The 21,149-nt window shown below is 45.7% G+C and overlaps 1 protein-coding gene across 4 annotated transcripts in view; it reads right to left on the bottom strand.

Annotated features, from left to right (window-relative positions):
* SETBP1 (SET binding protein 1) overlaps positions 1 to 20,416 on the bottom strand; it is a 371,229-nt gene extending 350,813 nt beyond the window's left edge. For 2 of the 4 annotated variants that reach the window (XM_013988555.2, XM_021092436.1), the window contains exons 1-2: positions 19,799 to 20,416; positions 571 to 1,221 (exon numbers count right to left, since the gene is read on the bottom strand). In XM_013988555.2, the coding sequence (XP_013844009.2) occupies positions 571 to 1,056 (486 nt within the window). In that variant the 5' untranslated portion in view covers positions 1,057 to 1,221; positions 19,799 to 20,416. Of the gene's footprint in view, positions 1 to 570; positions 1,222 to 19,155; positions 19,729 to 19,798 lie in introns of those variants that run through there. The other 2 variants (XM_021092441.1, XM_013988558.2) reach the window with 2 other exon arrangements.

Here is a 21,149-nt window from a genome sequence, read left to right as displayed (position 1 = left end):
GGTTCCCAGGCTAGGGGTCTAATCACAACTACAGCTGCCAGCATAGGCCAGAGCCACAGCAATGCCAGATCCAAGCCATGTCTGTGACCTACACCACAGCTCTCCGCAACGCCGATCCTTAACCCACTGAGCGAAGCCAGGGATTGAACCCGCAAGCTCATGATTCCTAGTCAGATTCATTAACCTGAGCCACGATGGGAACTCCAACATGCTACTCTTGACAATGAGAACAGATACAGATATGAAAAACCCCCTCCAAACCCAAAAATCACCCTCAAAATTTTTTCACAGCTTAGCCAGATCTGACCCAGCCAATCAGCTGCTATACAATAAATTGGAACTTCCAGTATTATAATTCTAGTAGTTTTGGGTCTTGTTTTGGGTTGGGTAGAAGCCAATAATAATAAACTGAATTGTATATATACCAAGATATCACAGACATTGCTTCTACAGGCTCTAGTATTCTATCAAGGAGATTGGTAATAAATAAGTAATAAGCAAATACACCCTTAAAGTTGGAGGATAAAAATAGCAAAAACAAACAAAAACCCTAGTCAGCAGGGCTCCTACCTTCTTTTTGGAGTGGCTTCTTTCCTCCTCCTTCGTGGCTTTGCTATTTTTCCCAGCACGGGACACCTTCTGGTCCCCAGACTGCTTAATGGTGATCTTGATCTCAGGTGGACATATATAGTTCTCCAGATTCTTTGGGGGTTTCTTAGCCCGCTTTGTGGTCTGAATCTTCAGCTTCAGACTTCCCTCTGTGAAGTTGGCCTCCTTGATAGAAAACTCCTGTTCTTCCAGGCCATCTCCTGCCACCCATTTCTCACTGTCTGCATTGGAGTTGGAGTCCACATCCCGTCCTGAGCCCAGTTCATCCTCCTCCTCTGGCTCCATACGTTCTCCACCTACTGGTATCCCCTTCCCAGTCTCAGGAGCAGAGAGCAAAGGTTCCCCTGCACAGCCGGGAGCAGTCGGCGCCTTGGCTGAGGAGACCGGCAAGAATTCCGACTCACTTCCCCTTTGCCGGGAGCTGCTTAAGATTTCCCTGGACTCCATGACAATCCTACAGTCTCCAGGAGTTCTCAGGAGGGGTAAGGGATAAAAGGAAAATGGAGAAGAAAGGGAACCCAAAATTTCAAGGACAAAGTGGTCCAGCTGCTGGGTTCAGAGTTCCAGGGATGGAGACACGGTGAGGTTGTTCAGAAGAGATCAGATCTGCAACTGAGAAGCAGAGAGATAATTAGCCATGACAGGAAGAAAGTCGACCTCAAAGGTAACTCAACCTAAGTTCCAGAAGCCCTGTACCGCTTATCTATGGCATCAGAGCAAATGATTGGAAAGAAATCAGGCCAGAAAGTGTGCATCCCCAAATTGTATTATATTGGAGCAGAGGGGGAACACATGCCCACACAGCCTCTCATTGAATTGCTATTAATTTTTACCCTTGATTTGGGGCCCAAGGACAAAGATAAGAGAGGTGAGTCCTCCAGTCCAGTAGCAAGATAGAAGTTTCTTACACAAAAGCCATGGCTGCTGAGTCACCATCAAAACCCACCATGAAGAAAGGAAGTCTAACTGCTGAGGCTCAGGTCTGTAGGAACTGCATCAGGCTAGCTTCTAGCACAACTTTCCTCTCATATGTGAAGAACAGTCTGCAAAGCTGAACACAATCCCAGGCTGCCTAAGCCAAGCTCTCCCCTTGGAGGAAGAACATTTAGCGAATTCTGGAGCATTCCTTCTTTATCATCTTTCATTACAAATTATTTTAACTACGCATAAGTCTTATCTTTATTTCCTAAAACAAATGCAAAGCTTAGGTGCAGGCTTGTAAAAGGAAAACAAAGAGTTCAGTGAGAAATTACTTCTAATGCCGTGATTAATGCAAAACAAATGCTAAAAATGTTTCCGACACAAAAGATACTGCATCATTATCAATCATTTAGATAAAAATAGCCAACTGAGACAGTTTTAATTCCCATTCTAGTCCTTCAATAAAGTGGCATTATGTCAACATAACAACGAAAAAGAGAAAGGGAGAGAAGGAGCATTTCACAGGCCTTTGGAATTATCAGAAATCCCCCAGGATCTTTGCTTCTGCCTTCCTCCTCTCCAAACCATTACAGGATCAGCTAAGCTATCTTTTGCCCTTATTCACTTCATGTCCCATTATTCTCAATTTCATACTCATTTCAAAGCCCAAATGCTTGTTATCAAGAGAAAACCTCAAGCCCTGGGGCTGCCCCAAACTTCAAGACATCATCTCTTTTCACCCCTAGGCTGTAGGTAAGATCACATCTAAGCCTTCACAAATTGCTGAACACTCCGCAGAAGACATCACAGCATAGCTTGGGCTGCTATCTTTGAGCCCATCAATTTAAGGAATTGACCAACAAATATGCCCACCAGAAAATTCCAAGAATACCTGCAAAGACACATTCAGAGCAGCCGAGAACTAGAAATTTGAAGACAGAGCAGGTACTTCCTCTCTCTGGAATCAGTACATTTCCAGCTGATGCCCTGTGAGGAAGCCAGTGAGCAAGGCAGCAGGGCTTCAACATGGACCCTGCTCCCCAGAGAAGTCCAGGAACAAATCTATCTCCTAGAAACAGCTCAGGCCAGCAGAAAGACACATTTACAACTGCTTTCACTTCTGCATTCAGAAAACCCAATGAGTGCAGCACTCCTGCAAGAGAAGTGGCTACCTGGTGAGAGTATGAGCATCTTCCCTGAAGCTCTCAAGCAAACACTGGACAGCCACCTGTGCCCCATGCTACAAAAGTAACAAAGTCTCCCCTAAGGAGCAGAGGAGGGCAGTTAGACCAGATGACTCTTGATGTTTCCTTTATTTGTAAGAATCTTATCTCATCTAAACTGATCTGCCTTCCTGCCCAAAACCTGCTATAATTTTTAAAAAGTCATATTTAAGTCAATATTCATTGAGGCCTCTCCTACTAGAGTAAGATAACACATCTCTGCTGGAGGCAACAAGATGCCTGAGAACCTGTCCCTTTTTATTCCTACTGAGCAAAAGCCCAGTAGGTCTTTCTCAGTTTGTGCTCCAGATCCATAAAAATTACCAGCCAGGGTTCTTATGGCAGCAGTATTCAGGGGTGGTTTACTCCCTCTGGCAGGAATCTCTGATGTTACATTTTAATTCCCTATAAAGCTGTCCTTGGGTCAGAGCAAAAGGTGAGGCATATTCTCCATATAAAGTTCCTAAATTAAATCTATTTGTACCTTTGAACCATAGTAGGTCAACATCTATTACAGGCTCTGTAATAAAAGAAGATGAAACCTAAACTTGAGAGGAATAGAGGAATAGACAGGAGTACAAAGTGGATGAATTATCAATATTGAGAAAGTATCCCCTATTTAAAAAATGATTCACTTCAGAGTTTCCTACACTTGGCAGTGTAAATGATTAATTAATGAAGGTAGAAGACAAAGTTCCAAACTTAAAACCCAAATAGTAAGAGATCCAAAGAAAAAAAGAAGAGTCAACAACAATTTTTCAGTTCCCCTCAAATAAAGATCCGAAGAAACAATTAAAATACAATGTCTTTCCTCCAGGTAGCACTTCTGAAGGGAGTTCTGAAAAACAAAACAGTATTTTCTTACATGTCCTATAGTAAAAGTTGAAACACAGCAAAGAGAAAGTATTTTTCACTTGGGCAAGGTGTAGACAGATAAATAGGAAAGTACACAGGAAGGCTTCTGGAGAGCAGAGGATATGCTTTAACTTTGAGAGGCTTCAATAGGCAGAGTGGGAAGAAGGAAGACATGGCAGATATGGGCAAGGCAGATAGGAGCACAGGGTGATGTGCAGGAAAGAGAAAGCTGAGGTTTGGCTGGGGGTTACAAAGTGGGGACAAGTGAGAGGTACAACTGGAGATTAAAGGTTACAGCCAGATCATGGACATCTCTGAACGTCATGCAAATGACCTGGATTTTAACTTATAGGTAATGGGAAGCCACTTAAGTAGGGATGTCAGTTGGTAAGGGTTATTATTAAAGCTATGCTTTAGAAAGATAATTCTTGCATGTGGTATGAAGGGTCAATTAAGGGAACCTGATATTACAGGCAGGGGGACCATAAAGAGGCTCAGCTAAAATTAGATTCTCGTTGCATGAGGAACAAACTAGGGCACTGTGAATGTGACATCATAAAAACTAGAGATAAGACAGGAATGCAGTTTCAAATAATCTCCCTCAGGAACTCATCAATCTCAGATTTTCCAGATTGATCTAAGTTAGGAATTCCATCTTAGGGCTCATTCCCTATTCAAGTCAAACCAGTCTCCACAGTAGCATCATACACAGAGAATTCTTTCTGCCTTGATATTTTTATAGAATCTTTTCTTATATCCTTTTCCACCAATCCATGCAATGCCTGATATTCTACAAATATTTGCTGCATGAAGGAATGAATGAACAAGTGAACAAACAGATCCCAAGCCTGCCCACATTTCAAGGTCATGCCCAAGTCTTCACTTCTCCATGGCAACATATTGTAAACTCTGGACCATAGTGTTCACTCCCTGGTTTGACTTAACACTACTCCCAGCTGGACAGCTCACCACTAAATACCAGTCATGCATTGTCTTCTCATTGTTTCCAGTACACAAATCTTATTTTCCTCACTCAATTGCAATTCAGGCTCAGGCTGAGACCCACTGTGGTTGTACAGCACTTACATTTGTTTCAGCACCCAGTGCAGGACGAGACACAGGGAGAACTTCATGAAATTCTTTCTGAATGCAAATGAATTAATCCCTGAGAGCTCTTCAAAGTCCTGTGGTTCAAACTGCTCAAACTGCAGGTCTACCCTGGCAGGGAGCCCCTCTGTAATTCACTGTCTATGCCCCCCAGGGCCACATGCAAGAGAGTTTTGTAAAGAGCAAAGAAACCTAACCCGTCGGTTTACCTCACCAGCACACAAAGCTGTTATTCTCTGTTTGCCTTCTCCCAGCATGTACCTGCCACTCCAAATTCACAGTCTCATTTTTTGGTGCATCTGGGAGACCACCATGAGTCTTGTGGCACCACTGCCAGTGTACCCGTGGGCACATGCACATGCACTCATTCATGTACCCACAGAGGAAGTGAAGCCCAAGCAAGGTGAAAACTGTTTGCCTTGTCACATTCCACCAGCCAGTGACTCCTACAGAGGGGCAGCACACAAAGGACACTCTGTACCAGCTCAGGCCTCCAGGCCAACAAAAGTTAACTCTTCTGTGACTAGCAGAATGCCCAATGTTAAAATGGGCACTCAAGAAATGTTGCTTGACTGAATTAATAAGTAAACAAGCCACCTCGGGCTGGGATTCCCAGCATCACCTACCTCTGCCATCTGCTTTGCCAAGGCACATGCAAGCCATCATCATCCTGACGGCTGCTTTCTAAAGGGACGTAATGATGGTACCAACATAGCCCTTGGCACATATAACAGGAATCAAAAGATGTGAATCCGGACCTAGTTCTGCCACTTAGGATCCCTCACCAGTTCTCTTTCAGCCTCGATGTCAAATCAATAACATGGGGGAAGAAATGTCTTCCTGATCTTCCTCATTAGGTTATGGTTTTTATCTTTTTTTTTTTCCCTAATGGAATTACATGCACCTTATCATTTTTTTTAATAACACATGCACCACGTAGGTCTTTTAAAAAAAATCACAAATACAGGAAGAGTTTTCTGCCCCATTCCCGACCTTTCCCAAACTCCCCCAGAATTCTGCACCCTTGGCTCCATACTTTGCAAATCCCAGAAGGGTGGATACATCTTTCATCTTTACATGTGGAAGCCACTGAACCGAATATATAATCCTCAGGTCAGAACCTTTTCCCCTCAAAACTCTGTAGAATGTCTTCTAGCATTTGAAGTAACGGAAAAGGGAAGCCAGCTGGTTTTGTTTCCTTTGTAGGAAAATTGTTTTATGCTTTCCTAATTGAAGATTTTTTTTTCATTAATTAATTTCATTAATGACAAAATGAGTAGTGTGGATCTCACTCCTTTTATTTTTCCTGAACATAATGAGCCTTTTGGATCTGCAGTGCAGGTTATTTCTAGTTCAGAATTGTTCCCTTCAATTACTCCTTTAGTTATTTATTCTATTCAATTGTTCTAGCTTCTTTCTAGTTTTTTCCTGTAATCTTAGTTTAGAATGTTCATCTCCGTTCTCCATTTCTCTCATTTTCTCTCTCACTGTTTTTGTTTCTTTATTTTGTATTGTGGGAGAGCATTCTCTAATCTAATGTCCATAAAACCAATTTAGTTCTGTTTTCCATCCTCCCTTTGCCTTCACTGATGTCACTGTGGATTTCTAATTTTGCAACTGCACATTTTGTGCTTCTGCAATCTTTCTTAATTTGTTTATCCCTCTTTTGGCTAATTCTGATGTTTTTTCATCTCAGCATGCTCCCTCCTTTATTGTCCTATTCCACTGAGGTTATGCTTCATCCTATTCCAGATTTCTGGCAGCCATCTAAAATTCTTATTTTGCTGTTGTAGTAAATAACTATCATGATAATCTTCCTTTTTCCTTGTTCCTTGTCCCTCCTAAGGCCTTCTGTTTGATTCTTTCTCTTCGCTCATGAGCCAATGAGGAAAAAGTCACACAGGACCGTCTTGGCCTACATAGAAAGCACCGTACTGCTTTTGACTCTACCTCCCATCCATCCTAAAGTCAGACAAATCTTCTCTCAAAGATACTGCTGTTATCAGTGATATGGTGGCTTCAGCACCTAGTGAACAATAACAATACACTGAAGCCAGACCCAGGGGCTCATGACGTCCTACTCATGTGAACCTCTTACCAACCCTACTTTCAATGGTGTCAAGCTGGTAGCTTGAAAATTGGCTACTGTAGGAGTGTTTACACCATAGGAATTGGCAAACTTAACAAATCAGGGCTTCAAAAAAATCTGGAGAACAAGGTGTTAGGCATTTACACCACTGACACAGACATCTATCTACCATTGTTTTGCTTGACTAAAAGTGGATTCTTGCAACTCCAGGCAGCTGAAATCTACAATATGCACCATCACAGAGACTATGTCTAGCTCAGAACCTTCCCTGAGGAAACATCTCTGCCCAGAAGTCAGCACCCCACTACCACTCCTCCTAAACCTTCCACCTCCAGTCTTACTCATTCATTCTCTTAAAGTTATAGATTTTGAGAATAAATGTGATGTTGGGGAGGAGACAGTCTTTAGTTGGTTTTATTAAAGTTGCCTTTACAGCAGATCTGATGACTGTCTATTTTTCTTGTTGACAGAAACTCTGAGTTTCTGATCTTAGAAGACTGTGTAACAGGAGGAAGTGTGAGCCTACCTGCCAACAGATAGAGAAGCAATTGTATTTTCAACCTAGGCTCATTAGCTACAGTTACAAGAATTCCTTCTTAGATTCTGGGGAAGAGACTGACTTTGGCTTTGGAGGTAGGAAGGGTTCATTTCCTATATGTCTTCTATGGTATTTAGGTGGGAAGTCAAAAGTGGCCTTTTCCTCTTCAGGGGCTTCGCATGCCTCTGGGATCCTCTTCTGCCCATTTAAGTTAAAGTCTCTTCATTACCCAGGCCCTGGTCAAAGGGCACTTCCTGAGCTTCAAAAAACCAGATCAGGAATTCCCTATTTTGTGCCATTACCGCACAGGACTTTCCTTTCCTAGCATTTACTATATTTTATAATTACTACTTATGCCACTCTTGGTTTCGACTCTGCCTCCCACACTAGATGATAAGCCCTTGAGGGTATGAGCTGTGTTTGTTTAGCTCACCATGGAACCCCCAGGGCCCAGCGCAGCTCCTGATCCACGGATCCAAATTATTCACTGAGTGAATACTGAATGAGACCAGTCAGGCACCATTTGATTCAGGTGCCCCTGACTCTTGAGTGATGTGTCTCTGAAATTCTACCTGCTACAGGAACACCTGGAATAAATGCTTCATAAACAATGATAAAGTGATCAAGCCACCCAATCCTTACCAGCTGTCAATCAGCAAGAGCAAGGGCAGCTCTGTATGCACATAGCCCTCTGACACTGCAAACATAGCACTGGTCTCCAGAAAAGAATGAAGATCAGACTCAGTGGCTTTTTTATGTTATACACCTGTTTGGTACCTTCCTGGTCATAGCTCACCTCCTCCAAGCAGCGTTTTCTGAGTACTGCACCCAGCACACTTCCCAACAGCAACTCCCAAATCCCACTGATTTTCAGTACTTCACATACTTCCCTGCTAATTCTTCTGGCTGGCCTGTCCTCTCTCCTTTCTCCACCTGGTTATCTCTAAGTCATCCTTCAAGAATTGGGACAAGTTTCACCTCCTTCGTGAAGACTGGCTGGGCCTTCCTTTTCTCCTCTCCCCTTGTGTGTACACATGTACAAACACATACATACTCATGCACACAGATGGTCTCATTCTTAATTCCATGGGCATTCTGCAATCAAAGCATTCGGCAAACTGTATTGCAATGTTTCATTTACTTAGTTATCTCTCCCATTAGATCAGAACTCCATAAGGAAGGTCTCTATCATAGCTCAAAGCACAATGAACACACTCAGGAAATGTCCAACACCAAGTGTCCAAGCCATGCTGCCCCTTGAAAAGAGAAACCACAGTAGCACGAATTTGATGTTCTCTTTCCCTCTTAGTAATTGGAAAATATATTTAAACTGTTCAAGTTTCAATAGGAAATTGGGTGATAATCCTACCTCAAGGGTTATTCTGTGAAGATTAAATAAGATATTTATGAAAGATCATGTTGGGATCATCTTAGTGGGCATTTAAATCTTGTGGTAAATCTTGTGTCACCCACACTGGCATTTGGCTAAACATTACCTTCTCTTCACAGATCCCAAGTAAAGCCTGAGGGCTGGGGGTTGGAGAACAAAACTTCTCCATCTCCCTATACAATGGGAAGCACATATAGGTGGTTTAATTTGTGCCTACTAACTGGAATGTTTTGATGTTGCTTGGGTATTGCTTTCTTCTTAGTTCCAATTTGTCTTGTGAAGAAAATAAGACTTAGTTCAGTCATGAACTCCAGATTCAATTCCCTGCTCTGCCACTTGGAGCTGGGTGGACTTGGGTAAGTTCCTTTCTCTCTCTGTGTCTCCCCATCTTCATGGAGAGAATGGGGGATGTGATGAAGTGAACTCTGTGGCCCCTCCAGCTCTGACATTCTCAGGTGCTAAGCCTTCTCTCCTCAACTTGACAACCAGAAGCTGTTCAAAGACAAAGCTGGTACTTGACCATTTTCATAGGTTCTACTGGTTCTGTAGCTCTGCCTGGCTGAGCCTAACACAAAACTGAGGTTCGGTCCCTGAGCTCAGGGATCTCTGTCATAGGGAGAAAAGCAAAATCAAGCTTCTGAGGTCTGAGGCTGAGCACCATTAACCAACAGTTCTGGGTCTAGCTGCCTCCTCTGGGAACCGATAACACAACACAACAGCATGAGCCTTGGGTCCTGTGCCCCAGGGAAAGGTCTCGACAGCACTGGCTGGCCCAACCCTCAAGTTCTCAGGTAGAGCTCTGGCTTTGGAGCACTATCATTTTCTGCATTTCTCCATGGGGTCAAGAGAAGCACACAGTTGTCGAGAGGGAGGGGGTTAACACAACAAATAGCCTTTACTGACATTATCAATTTAATCCAGACAACACCCTTGTGATACAGAAACCTGTCCTCATTTTACAAATGTGCAAATAATGGTCCAGGGAGGCCAATAATTTGCTCAAGGGCATATACTACCTGTGTCAGATGCACAATAAAATTCAGGCTTACATGATTCTGGAGCCTGTGCTTTCACTTTTATACCATGGTTTTTCCAAAACACAAAGTGATGCCAGCCTTCAGCCAAAAGCTTCTAGCTACTTCTAAAGATATGGGCTCTCAAACCAGTCTGCCATCAAACTTGCCATATCCCTTAAATTCTTTGGGCATCAGTTTTTTCATCTGCCCTCCTACTCTCTTCACAGATTCTTACAAAGAACAAAGTAAATAATATATGCAGACTAGCACCTGCTAGTTCAAATACATAGGGTTGGCCTATAAGAAGTAACTGTAATCATAATACTTCCTGTCCAAATAGATTAGACCAATCCATATGGTAAAATGATCTTAACTTTGAAAAGGAATCTAGTGTGTTAACAGGTACTTTGAGTTTATTCTTTAACTCTGAGATGTGCCCATTTTACAAAAAGGAAACTGAAGTTGAGAAATTTGTTGAAATCACAGAGGCAGTTCTGTCTGACTCCAAATGTCATTTGCTTTCCACTGAACATAATGCCACCAGACTTTAAATATCCAGCATCAGTAGTCACTTAAATTCTGATCCTCCACCAAGCCATGTGTAAACGGGATGAAAATGGTAGACTTATCTGAAGGCAATGTGGCTAAACTGAATAATCTAGCAGATAATATTAATTCCTAGCCTTTCTTTCAAGGCCCTCTAGTTTCACCCCACTACCAATTCAGTCTTAATTCAAATTCCTAGACTTCACCATCTGATTCAGCAATTGCTTTGTCATTTAGAGTGTAATCTGACACTTACATATTTGTGCTTCTGCCACAAAGGAGATGCTAGGCATACCAGGGAGCTAAACAAATACTAGCTCCATTTCCTGTCTTTATGATATTTCTCCTTTAGCTACCTTGAACTGCCATTTAAATATTGCATTGTAACTGAAACATGTATGCCCTTCTCCAATTACGCTTTAAACTCTGGAAATGAGTACCCCTATCACAGAGCTTCTTTGTTCCCCAAAGTGGCTGATCCCCATTCTGAATGCTTATGTGTTGTTTTTATTTTTTTGTCCTAAAGGTGCCTCTTTTGCACTCCAGAGCTAGTGGCTGACCAGCAGGACAGTCAAGATTCTCTCATGTGTGGTATGAGCAGAATTCCTCTGCTTGGCATTCACTTCTGCTTCTCACACCTACTCTCCTTACACTGAAACCTCTGGTCATGGCTCCCTTTTCAGCTCAGGGGAAATGTAGCCTAAGCTTGTTCCCCACAGGACCCCAGCCCATCTGTCTCACTAACTGACACTCCACAGAGCCCTAGATGACCATCATCTGAAACCCCTCCACTAGTTTTCATGAGTTCTTCTGGAGTCTCCCATCAGATTGAGAACAGAGACAACCTCCTCTCCAGCTCTGGGGGATCCCCCAGCACCCATCAGTGTCTTTCATACTCCTGTTTAAAAGTCAATGAGCAAACCAAACCTGCTTAATTCAGAAGGTTGAAAATTGATGAGTTTGAATGAAAGCTCTGGAAGACTAAGACTAGGCCCAACTTAGAGGACCCTGGGTTCTATCCTTCCCACTGTTATCAGAAGACCTCAGACTAGCAAGGTGCCAGCTATGGCTGACCTGTGCCAGCTGGACCTTAGCATCAGGGCCTCCCTGCTCCTGCCAGATGCAGCACATGTTCATGATTAGCACTGGTTTCCATGTAGCAATTCCAAATTCACATTCAAACTCTGACCCATCCCTGATCTTGTGCCAAAGCTACTGTGCCCACTGTGAATGTTCCCTTATTCCAGGTCCACTATCAAACACAAACCATGTCCTCCTCGAAGCCTTCCCTGACTGCACTTTAGCCCTGATCACCCAAATACCATAATTCCACTTAGATCATTCTCCCACTTTGGCTGTACATTTGAGCTAAGCTGTCTCTCCAGATATACTGTCCATTCTCAAGGGCAAAAGCCATATCTCATACCAGATCTTTCTCACCCAACAGTGCCAAGAACAGGGGCACAAGCTGCAGTGCTGAGACCTCAATAAACATTTTCGGAACAAAAAAAAACACACTGTAATCAAGTTCCAGAGGACAAAATAATGAGCAGAGAGAAGGCCCACAGGGCTTTCACATCAAATCATCATTTTTAGTCACCATTAGGAATCAATACTCTTTTTTTAAAAAAGCAAAGCTCTCATTGCTCAAAAAACAATAGGTCACAGACCAACTGCAAGGGACTTGCCACCAAGATTTCATTATTTTGCTACAACAGCTGTGCCCCAATTGCCTCTGATGAGAGTTCTCAGGCTTCTACATTAGATTCATTTAATTCGGCATCTCCAGTATCCACTCCTTTCTCAAGTTCAAATCCCAAGCAGCTTCTCGCCAATGATAGAATAGCAAATCTTTGGTGGATTAAAGGCATAATGAAGAAGTTGCTTCATTACTAGCCTGATTAGGCTAATCATCTTGCTCCTTTTTTTTTTTCCCTACCCCAAATCCTAGAGTAAAAGTAACTGCAGCATCTCAGGTGCTTATAGAGCTTCACTCTTCCTCAATACCCAACCGGTGTGCTCCTAGGTGACTCAGAACACCCACTGACCATTCACAGGGCTTTGGGTCAAAGCACAACTCTCCTGGTCCCACCCCAACCCAAATCACAGAAGCCTTTGGCTTTGGACAAATTGCAGGTCACTCCCTTTCATTGCCAAAATGCACACAAAGCAACTCATTAGTTGTTACTGAACATAGGCCAGGAAAGGGTGAACTCGCAGTGGGGACTGAGTAGATATCCCGGGAGCACAGTCATGGACCTATTCTTCATGCCCAATAGAATCTACAACAAGGAAATAGAGCCTAACTCCCCTAGAAATCCATGAAGTCCATGTGAATGTGAAGTAACCACAGCAGAGATTCCAAATGCCACAGTAGCAATGCCCAGATAAAAATACAGTCTAGATTTTCCCGAAGCTGTCTTTGCTTCGTTTTCCTTGTCTCAACTCAGTCATTTCACCAAAGGGGAGGCAGTTTTCAAAAGATGTAGAGAATCGACCCTTCTCTTCCTTCCACAGTATTCCTCCGGTATTTCTTTACACTGAACTCACCATTCCCTCTTCTCCTTTCCCTGTTTCCACATTTGACTCTTTAGTTCTCAAAAGGGAGTTTCTTCTGCTTCTAGCTCCCCTTCTGCAACTCATCACCACAGCAAACACTTAGCAAAGTTCACAAATCCTCAGTGGGAGTGGTCTGGACAGTTGTTGGGGTGCCATTAAATGGGTTGAGGAGCTCTGAGCTTAAAGAAACTTTTAAAACTCCTGGGACACTTCTATCTATAGAATCACAGAATTTCAGAAGGGACCATCCCTTCACATCAGTCCAAACTCTTTCTCTTTTCCATGACTGCCGCTACAGCAGTGTGGCTCATCTGACACCACATGCTGACGGGAGGCCATCACAGCCTGCAGCCTGCCTCTCAAGAGCCTGTCCCTGAAACTGTCTCCTCTGAGTGCATTTCTCTGCTCAGCCTTCTTTTCCACTGCAGCCAGGCCCACTCAGTCACTGAGAAGTGGGAAGCACTTGGACTTAAGTAATGAAGAAGAAGATTGCACAGTTAAGTGCCGAAATGAATGTGGTGGACAAAAAATGCAATTGGAAATTGCAAAGAAAGTCAAGAGCCATGTGTACTAGAGTGGTGATGAGACTCTAGTAGGTACTTAATAAATAATTGATGACTGAATGAATGAGTGAATCAGTGACTGATAGAATGTACATGTGGCAAAACATCATTAACTCTTAGGCTTTGAGGGAGAAACTGAGAGAGGGTGATCGCCCCTGAAAGATGGTCTAAAAAAGAAAAAGCCATTAACGTAAGTGCTTATTATTCACTTTATCTAAGAGGTCCTTGTTGTGTTGCTTCACCATGTAGCACTTTAGTGTATCTTAAACAACATTCACTCTTAATGTTCTATCTCTGCATAAATTCTGTGATTCATTCATGCAACAGAAAATCATTCATAAGTCAGCCTTTGTGGGACAAACCAGGCCCCATTCTTCAAGGACTCACAGTCAATGAACAGCAAAACAGCACCATTCACATGCTGGGCCAATGCTTTCCTCCTCAAGCGCTCTGGAAAAGGTAGTGAAGAGTTGAGAGCAGGTCAGGTGTCCTAAGAGGCAGATATTCTGTCTAAAAAGGACTGATCAGGGCACCTTCCAGAGAGCAGGCGGTGACACAGAACAAGAAGAGGTATGGAGGCAGACAAGTGTATAGAGTGCCCAGGTCCACGAGGAAACTAATCTGATGGGAGCAGAGGTCTGCATGTGCTGCATAAAATGACATTCATTCAAGAACACTGCAAGGTGCCTGGTTCAGGCACCTGGACAGGGCAAGGCAAGAATCATGCGAAAGAGAAAGAGGAGCAACAGGGAAGAGTCAGAGAGCAAATGGACTGTGAAGAACTTCCTTGATTAGAGACAGTTTGCTGGGTTTTTCAGGACAGAGGCAAGCTTGCTATCAGTTCTATTCTTTAGAGAGGGTGCAAATTCTATCTTGAATGTCACTGCTTGGCCACTGCGGCTCCCTGAAGAAAATCCTCCCCGTCGCACTCACTACCCCTTACCTCCCCTCTCTGTGTGTCTCCATGTCTTTTTCCTTTCCTCCCTCTCATTCTTAACTCAAAGAGCATTTCCTGAACACCAATACATCCTTAAGTCCTAACTAGGTACTATTGAAGATTTTGAATCTTATGTAATATATGCATAGTAGGCATTCAATAATTCAACTGATTTAAAATATATACACTGTGCATATGTTGTTCCCCCTTCCCCTTTGGTCAGCTCAAGAGTATAAAACAACTCTTCCTGGACTGTCTTGGAACACAAGGGGCCCCTATAGGCATTTCTGATCAGACCAAGAGTTTATTAATCTCCAGGCTCTGGTGATAATAATCCAACACCAGTTTCCAGGAGGCAGCATGGAAATCCTCTCAGAGTTCAATTACGGAAATTATCTGGTAGTATTTAATCCTCAGAACCCCTGTGAAGTAGGCAGGGTAAGCATCTTTATCCCTATTTTACTGATTAGTGTACTGAGGCTCAAAGAGGTTAAAGAACTTGTCCAGGGACATTTAGCAGAGAAATAGGAGGGACAAGATTCAAAGCAGATCTTGTCACTTCAGGTGTGATGCTCTTCACACTTTAACACAGCCATCTGGCCCCAGGTGGGCCACCAACTTGAGTCATTTCAGCAAGTCAGCACTTCAATAGCCTCATCTTCCAAATGCGGATAAAATGCTCATCTGATCTCCCTCCTCAGAAAATCAAGGGGGCAGAGGTGATAGAAAGATATTTTTGAAAACAACAAAGTGCCATGCATATAAAAAGAAGTATGTTTTGATGGCAAAAGATAAGCTGGGTCAGAGAAATCTTTTTCCAAGCTGGCAAAGTTCTGAATGTCTTATCTCTCCCTCCCCATCACTAGAATGGTGAAACCTCTGCCTGTGTGTGGTGTAAGTAGGGGTGGGAGGTGGTCAGTTCAGTCGACTTTGCCTGTAGTTATTTTTCAGGGGTCTGCCGGTCAAAATCCATCACCAGCTCCTGGAGAGGGATGGCTGCTTCCTCCCAAAGGATCCTGTGGACTTCAGGGCTGCTCATGTTCTCCACTTGACCCTGGCATCATTTGCTATGAACTGGATAGCAAATCAACTGCAGTTGACAGCAATCCAAAGGCCACTGAAAATAATGTTTCCTCACCCTTTGAGGTTACCCTCTAAGGGGGTAAAAAACCAACTCAGAAAGGGAAGCTGTTCTGATCTGACTCTAAAACTTCCAGAAGAGAAATGTAAGGGCCACTAACTTGGACTCAGTCATCTAAGGTCACCAGATTCCCCCAAAATTTGATATTGCCCCAATGTGGTATGTCTAAAGGGCATTAGAATCTAACAGAAGGCTAACTGAAAATGGAAATGCATACTCAGAACCAAACTAGAATGTTGGCATCTTCCCCCTGCATTCATGAAGTAGTACATGCTGTGGGCATCTTGGTATTTACTTTTCTGCACTTATCAAGTATTTGTCTGCCCAAAGTGTCTGCAGCTTCATGAAGACTTTGGGAAACACCAGATTTCCTTTAGAAACAGCCCTAAAAGAAGCTCAAATGTATGGCAGTAAGTCTGATAGTTGTGCTTCTTAATCCTGGCCCAAGACATTTTGGGAAACTCACCAGGTTTCATAATATCCCATAAGATGGCAATAGGATTGGACTGTTCTATTCCTTTCTTTGCAGGAACCCAAGGACCAAGCATAGTGGTATGTGGCAAGGACTCTACGAGCCTCCTTGTCTCAGGGTAGTGCTGCTACCCCTCCAGGACAAGAGCAGCCCCCTGTCCCCCACCCCCACTAGACCTCTGCCACACACTGGGTCCCTGAGCAAAGTCAATAATATCACCCCATTTCTTTCAGGCACTCTAGCTCCTGACAATGTTAATGTGTTAATAACAATTTACCCCATTTCTCTAACAGGGGCAAAACTGATGCAACTTCAAATGCCATCAGCAAAAAAATGATTTAGTTCTCATTCCTGGCAGCAGAGAAAACAAGGTTTCCTTGGCCAGGTCCACTCTCAATAGCTTTCTGGTTTCAATTAAAACTTCAAGTCTCCAAAGGAAAAAACTGGCATTCTGGGTGGCTGAGGCCCAGCCAAGTTTCAGTGCCTCTACAAGAATTCAGAAAGGCTGCCCCATCATCTAGCCACTTCTCATCTTCCTCCTCTTGCATATGATATAGAAGCTTCAGAGCTTCAGAGTTGTACTTCAGAGACTGAAGTACAACTAAAAATAATGACCAGGTTGAAAGAACTCTCCTCTCCTTAGAGGTGCATTTTTGTGCCAAAGAAGTATTGATTCGGCTTCTAATGGAATTGAAAGTCAAGATAACTGCAGAAATGGAATCAGGAATCCAGGAGAAAGTGCCTATTTATTTCTTCTTCAGCAAACCCCTGTCTCTCCTCAATGACCACTGTCAACTAAATTTTCTACAAAGATTTCAAGCACCATTTTCTCTCCACTGGCCCCCCCCCCAAACAGTCCTCATTTAGGTCAGGTGACTTACAAAGTAGCTTGCCATGAATAATGCACACATAAGCCCTCCAGGCACCAAGGGGCTCCTTGGCTCACTCAGGGATACCCCTGTGTGAGGTCCAGAACTGGGCCTGCCAGCAGCACCTTCCTATGTGATGTTCTGGTGTTAAAATACAAAAGATTGGATTACACCCCTTCATTTGCCTAACCCATCCGTGAACATATAAGGCAGTTGATATTTTCTCCCAAGCTGTAAGTGGCCTCCTTCCTAACCACATCACTGCCTCTCAGCCACTCCTCCTTATGTTCACTACAAGCTATCCCCTCCCCCACCTCCAGTTTGTTTATTCCAGTGACACATCTATTTTCCCTGCTAAGAGAGACAAGTCTGTTTCCCCTTTGGCTCTGGTCGCCTTTGCTCACCATCTCCTCCCTCAGCCCAGCTCAGGTTACTGTAGTGGCTAGCAGCTCCCAGAGCCCAGCTCTAACACCAATTCAACTTCCCAAGACTAGACTTTTTTTTTTTTTTTTCTTATTAGGGCACTGAACACGGTATGCAAAGCAGCACTTTCTGACTACCTGGTCTTCTAAATTCTCAGGCTACAACCCCTAAAGTTTGCAAATACTCTGTGCATAATCAAACTCTTGGGATCTGTCTTCATCGATAACAGGCAATGCAATTCACTACAGAGGAAAACACTATCTTCAACTTAACTGAAATGTGGGACTTCCAAGTCAGGGCAAAAGAGATCACGCCCCCCCTCCAGGAGTCTTGGGCTGCTGGAAGCCACAGAAAGCAGGAGAAAGGGGAGGCAGTGACATGGGATTGTAAACTGGCTACATTTTAAAGTGCTACAAACTTTCTCCTCCCTCACACGCCCCTGGCCAGTTGGTCCCGCCTCCTCAACTCAGCCAGACAACCTCCAACTGAGGTGTATGAAGGAAACTCCCAGAGGTGTATGAAGGAAACTCCCAGACCGTCCAGGTCCGCCCCAGTGGTGCAGATGTGGCCAACACAGAACAACATCCCTCCTCTCCTCTCCATGCCCCTCTTTCCTAGCCGATTCCTGACCCTCCAAAACGTGTGTGTGAGCGCGCGCCCACGCACCCGCCCACGCTCTCTCATACACAAGTTTTGCTGATTAGGATGGATTTGGACAGGCACATCAGATTTACCTGTGCAAACTACAGGATGGTAAGAGATGGGGAGGGGCCCTTCCAGATAGTTTTGGCAACAGCAACTTTATGAAGTTAGGTTTTTTTTGCACAAACTTACCAGAAAAGATTAAAAAGAGGATTGAAGAATAAAGGAATGAAAAAAATAATGTCAGAGAAAAACAAGTAATATTAGTATTTCTATACAGCCTATGGACTCCAACTAACTTTAGGGAAAAAGGTGTGGTTAGTGGTGGAGGGGAAAGAGGAGGTTTAGAAGGAAAAGTAGCTGTGGTAGAATTCCAAAATAAACTGCCCTTTGGGAGGAGAGCTTCTGCAGGGATAGACTCACAAATTGGCCTTTTAGCATTAGATGTCAACCATGAGATTATCAGGACAGTTTATTTGAAGCGGAAACAAATCGGAAATCCTTCCCTCAACAGTCCTCTTAGACCAATACACACACCCTCAGAACCCACAAAGACACACCTAAAGAATAAATGCAGCATCGAGGGTCAATAGAGCCCTCTCCCCACATTCCCAGTCTCTCTAGCCTCACCTCGTACTTCAACTGGCACAACTTTCCGATCTCCAAGGAAAATATTTCCACTTGGATCTTATTTCAGAATTGTAACTGGTGTGGGTCGTGGGAGGAGGGGTGTTGCCGCGTGTAGGGGATGGGGACTGGAAGACAGCATTTCGGTAGTTACTTATTTTTGTAGAGCCAGCATGCTCTACCGATCAGAAATTGCTATTACCCAACAATGCTTCCATCACAAACAGACACCAAAAACAGCATCAGCATTATCACCATCTTGCTAAAGATCTGCCCAGTCCAGTTTACCTGACTTTGTCTCTGTGGAACTTCTCGGACAGTATTTTAGTCAAAGAGATAGTGGTTTGAAAGACAAAAACAATAAATCGATACTGAAGGGTTCCCTTTCAGGAGTTATTTCCCACTGGAAACCACCGAACGGGGAAGCCTGTCGTTAATTCCCAAGCCCACGACTCCTCTAGAAACACACACAATGCGTGCTTTCAAAAAAGGCATTCGCCTGCTTTTAAGGGAATTCCTGTCTTTTCAGAGTCCCAAAACCAGAGAGCAGGAGAAAGAGACTCAAATCCATTGATTAAGATTTTAAGGAAAAGACTAACACAGAGCCACGACACAAGCACACACCAACCTTCGCCGGCTGGACCACTTCTTCCCTGTTCTTCTTTCTATCAACGACACGTTAGATTCTGATATATTCTCCCCCCCCACCCCCCAAAAAATTCAGCTATATACAATGTAGCTCTCTAGCTCCACTTAACCTGCAAGTTACAAAGAGGGGGGGGGAAATATCCTGCCGCCTTCCCACCCCTTTCCTTACCCCCTCCCCCTCTCGAGTCCACTCCACCAAAGCCAAACCCGCCAGCTCCAGCAGCCGGCTGCCGGACCGAGGGAGGGTGCAAAAGGCTGCGGCGGCGGCGGCAGGGGGTGGGGGAGATCAGATTAGGCCAAGCTCAGTAAGGTCCCAGACCTCCAGCCCGATGCTGCCACCCTCGCCGCCACCAACGAGCCACTCCAAATGAGCCAGCATCACTGCCCACAGCCGACGGGCCGGAATTGCGCCCATCCTCGGCAGCCTCGCCGGGACCTGCATCCCGCCCCTTCGGCCCCGACTCCCCTTCCCGCCCGGTGCAAAGTCAAAGCCCCAGCGAGGCAACGTTAACTTTTGCATGCAGAGAACACACACCGCCCCCGACCCCGGGCGTGCGGGGGCCCGCGGTACGGCGGGAGGCTCGGCGCCCGGCTCCCGGACCAAGGTCGCCGCGCGTGCTCACCCACGTCCCGGCGGCTCCGGCTCCGCTGGCCCAGCGCTCGCTCAGATCCCGGCTCCCGTAGCTCGCCCGAGCCCCCGAAGGTGCTGCTGCGGCAACTCCATGGCGATGAGCATCTGTCACACGGCGAGCAGCGGGCTGGCCGCCCTCGCTCGGGGGGCGCCGGGGCCCCCGGGCGCGCGGAGGCGGAGGCGAGCGGCGGGCGCCCAGAACGGCCCAGCGCTTCCCGCCCGGCGCGGCCGCCTCCGCCGCGCCACCGATTTACGGAGAGAGATATCAAGGGGGAAAATGGCGTCTCCGGAGCCCGAGGAGTCCTGGAGTAATCACATTCACACACACACACACACGCACGCACACACTCGCACACCGCGCGCCGCAAGCCCGGCTAATTTTAGCAGAAGGGCCCCCCCCCAATTATATATATCCCCGTCTCTCCAATCAATGCTATTTTTTTTTCTTTTCTTCAAAGGATGGATTGGAGCCTTAAAAAATGTTGCCGGCTATGGGTTCGCAGGAGGCAGCGCGCGGAGGGCGAGGGCGCTTTTGCTGAGCTGTGCAGTTCGTTCCGCGGCGCCGGGCGGCCCTGCCCGCCGGCTCGTTCGCCCGCGGTCGCTACTGCTGCCGCCGTCGCCGCCGCCGCCGCTCCATGACCGCGCCCGCCCCGCGCCCCCGTCGCGTCCCCTCGCCACCCGCCCCCGTCCCCGGCGAGCGCTGGAGTGGGGTCGGGCCCAAGTGCCTGCCTCCCGCGCCCTCTCCCGAGTCCCGGAGTCCTAGTGAAAGGAAGGGGGAGGGCGCGGGCGGGGGAGGGGGAGGATCGGAGCGGCCGCGCGGCGGAGCTGAGCGGGGACCGCCACCCCGCGATCTGCTTCGGAGGGGGCGCGGGCTCCCACACCTCTTGCCCAACCGGCCGGGGGCCGCTTTCCTACTTGCGCCGGGGGTGGCACAACCAGTAACCAACAAGCACCTCTCCCTTCACCCTCCCTCAGTGAATTTTTGTGAATTTCGATCAATTGGGAAGAGTGGGGATCTTGAGCGGGAGAAGGAACACAGTTCGTGGAGGCGGATCGGGGACCCCTCGTCGCCCCCCGCGCCCTTCTTGCTTCCCCAGCGCCCTCGAGGCCCAGTGTCTCTGCGCGCCCGAGTCCGCCGCGGAAACTGGGCGGCCGCGGGGACCGCGGCGGACTAGGCGCCGGCTCCGGGGCTCAACACTGCCGCTATCTGACACAACAGGAGCAGTGTTGGGGGAGCTGTGTTCCGAGGCGGGAGATGTGATAGGCTCTGAAACTGGGTGCATTTTTTTTTTTAATCTGGTAATTACATTTCAGGGGGTTATTTTTTTGTTAAGCGACACGTA

Source organism: Sus scrofa, chromosome 1, assembly GCF_000003025.6.
Source record: "Sus scrofa isolate TJ Tabasco breed Duroc chromosome 1, Sscrofa11.1, whole genome shotgun sequence".
Taxonomy (NCBI): domain Eukaryota; kingdom Metazoa; phylum Chordata; class Mammalia; order Artiodactyla; family Suidae; genus Sus; species Sus scrofa.
This window is presented reverse-complemented; position numbering and strand designations above follow the sequence as displayed.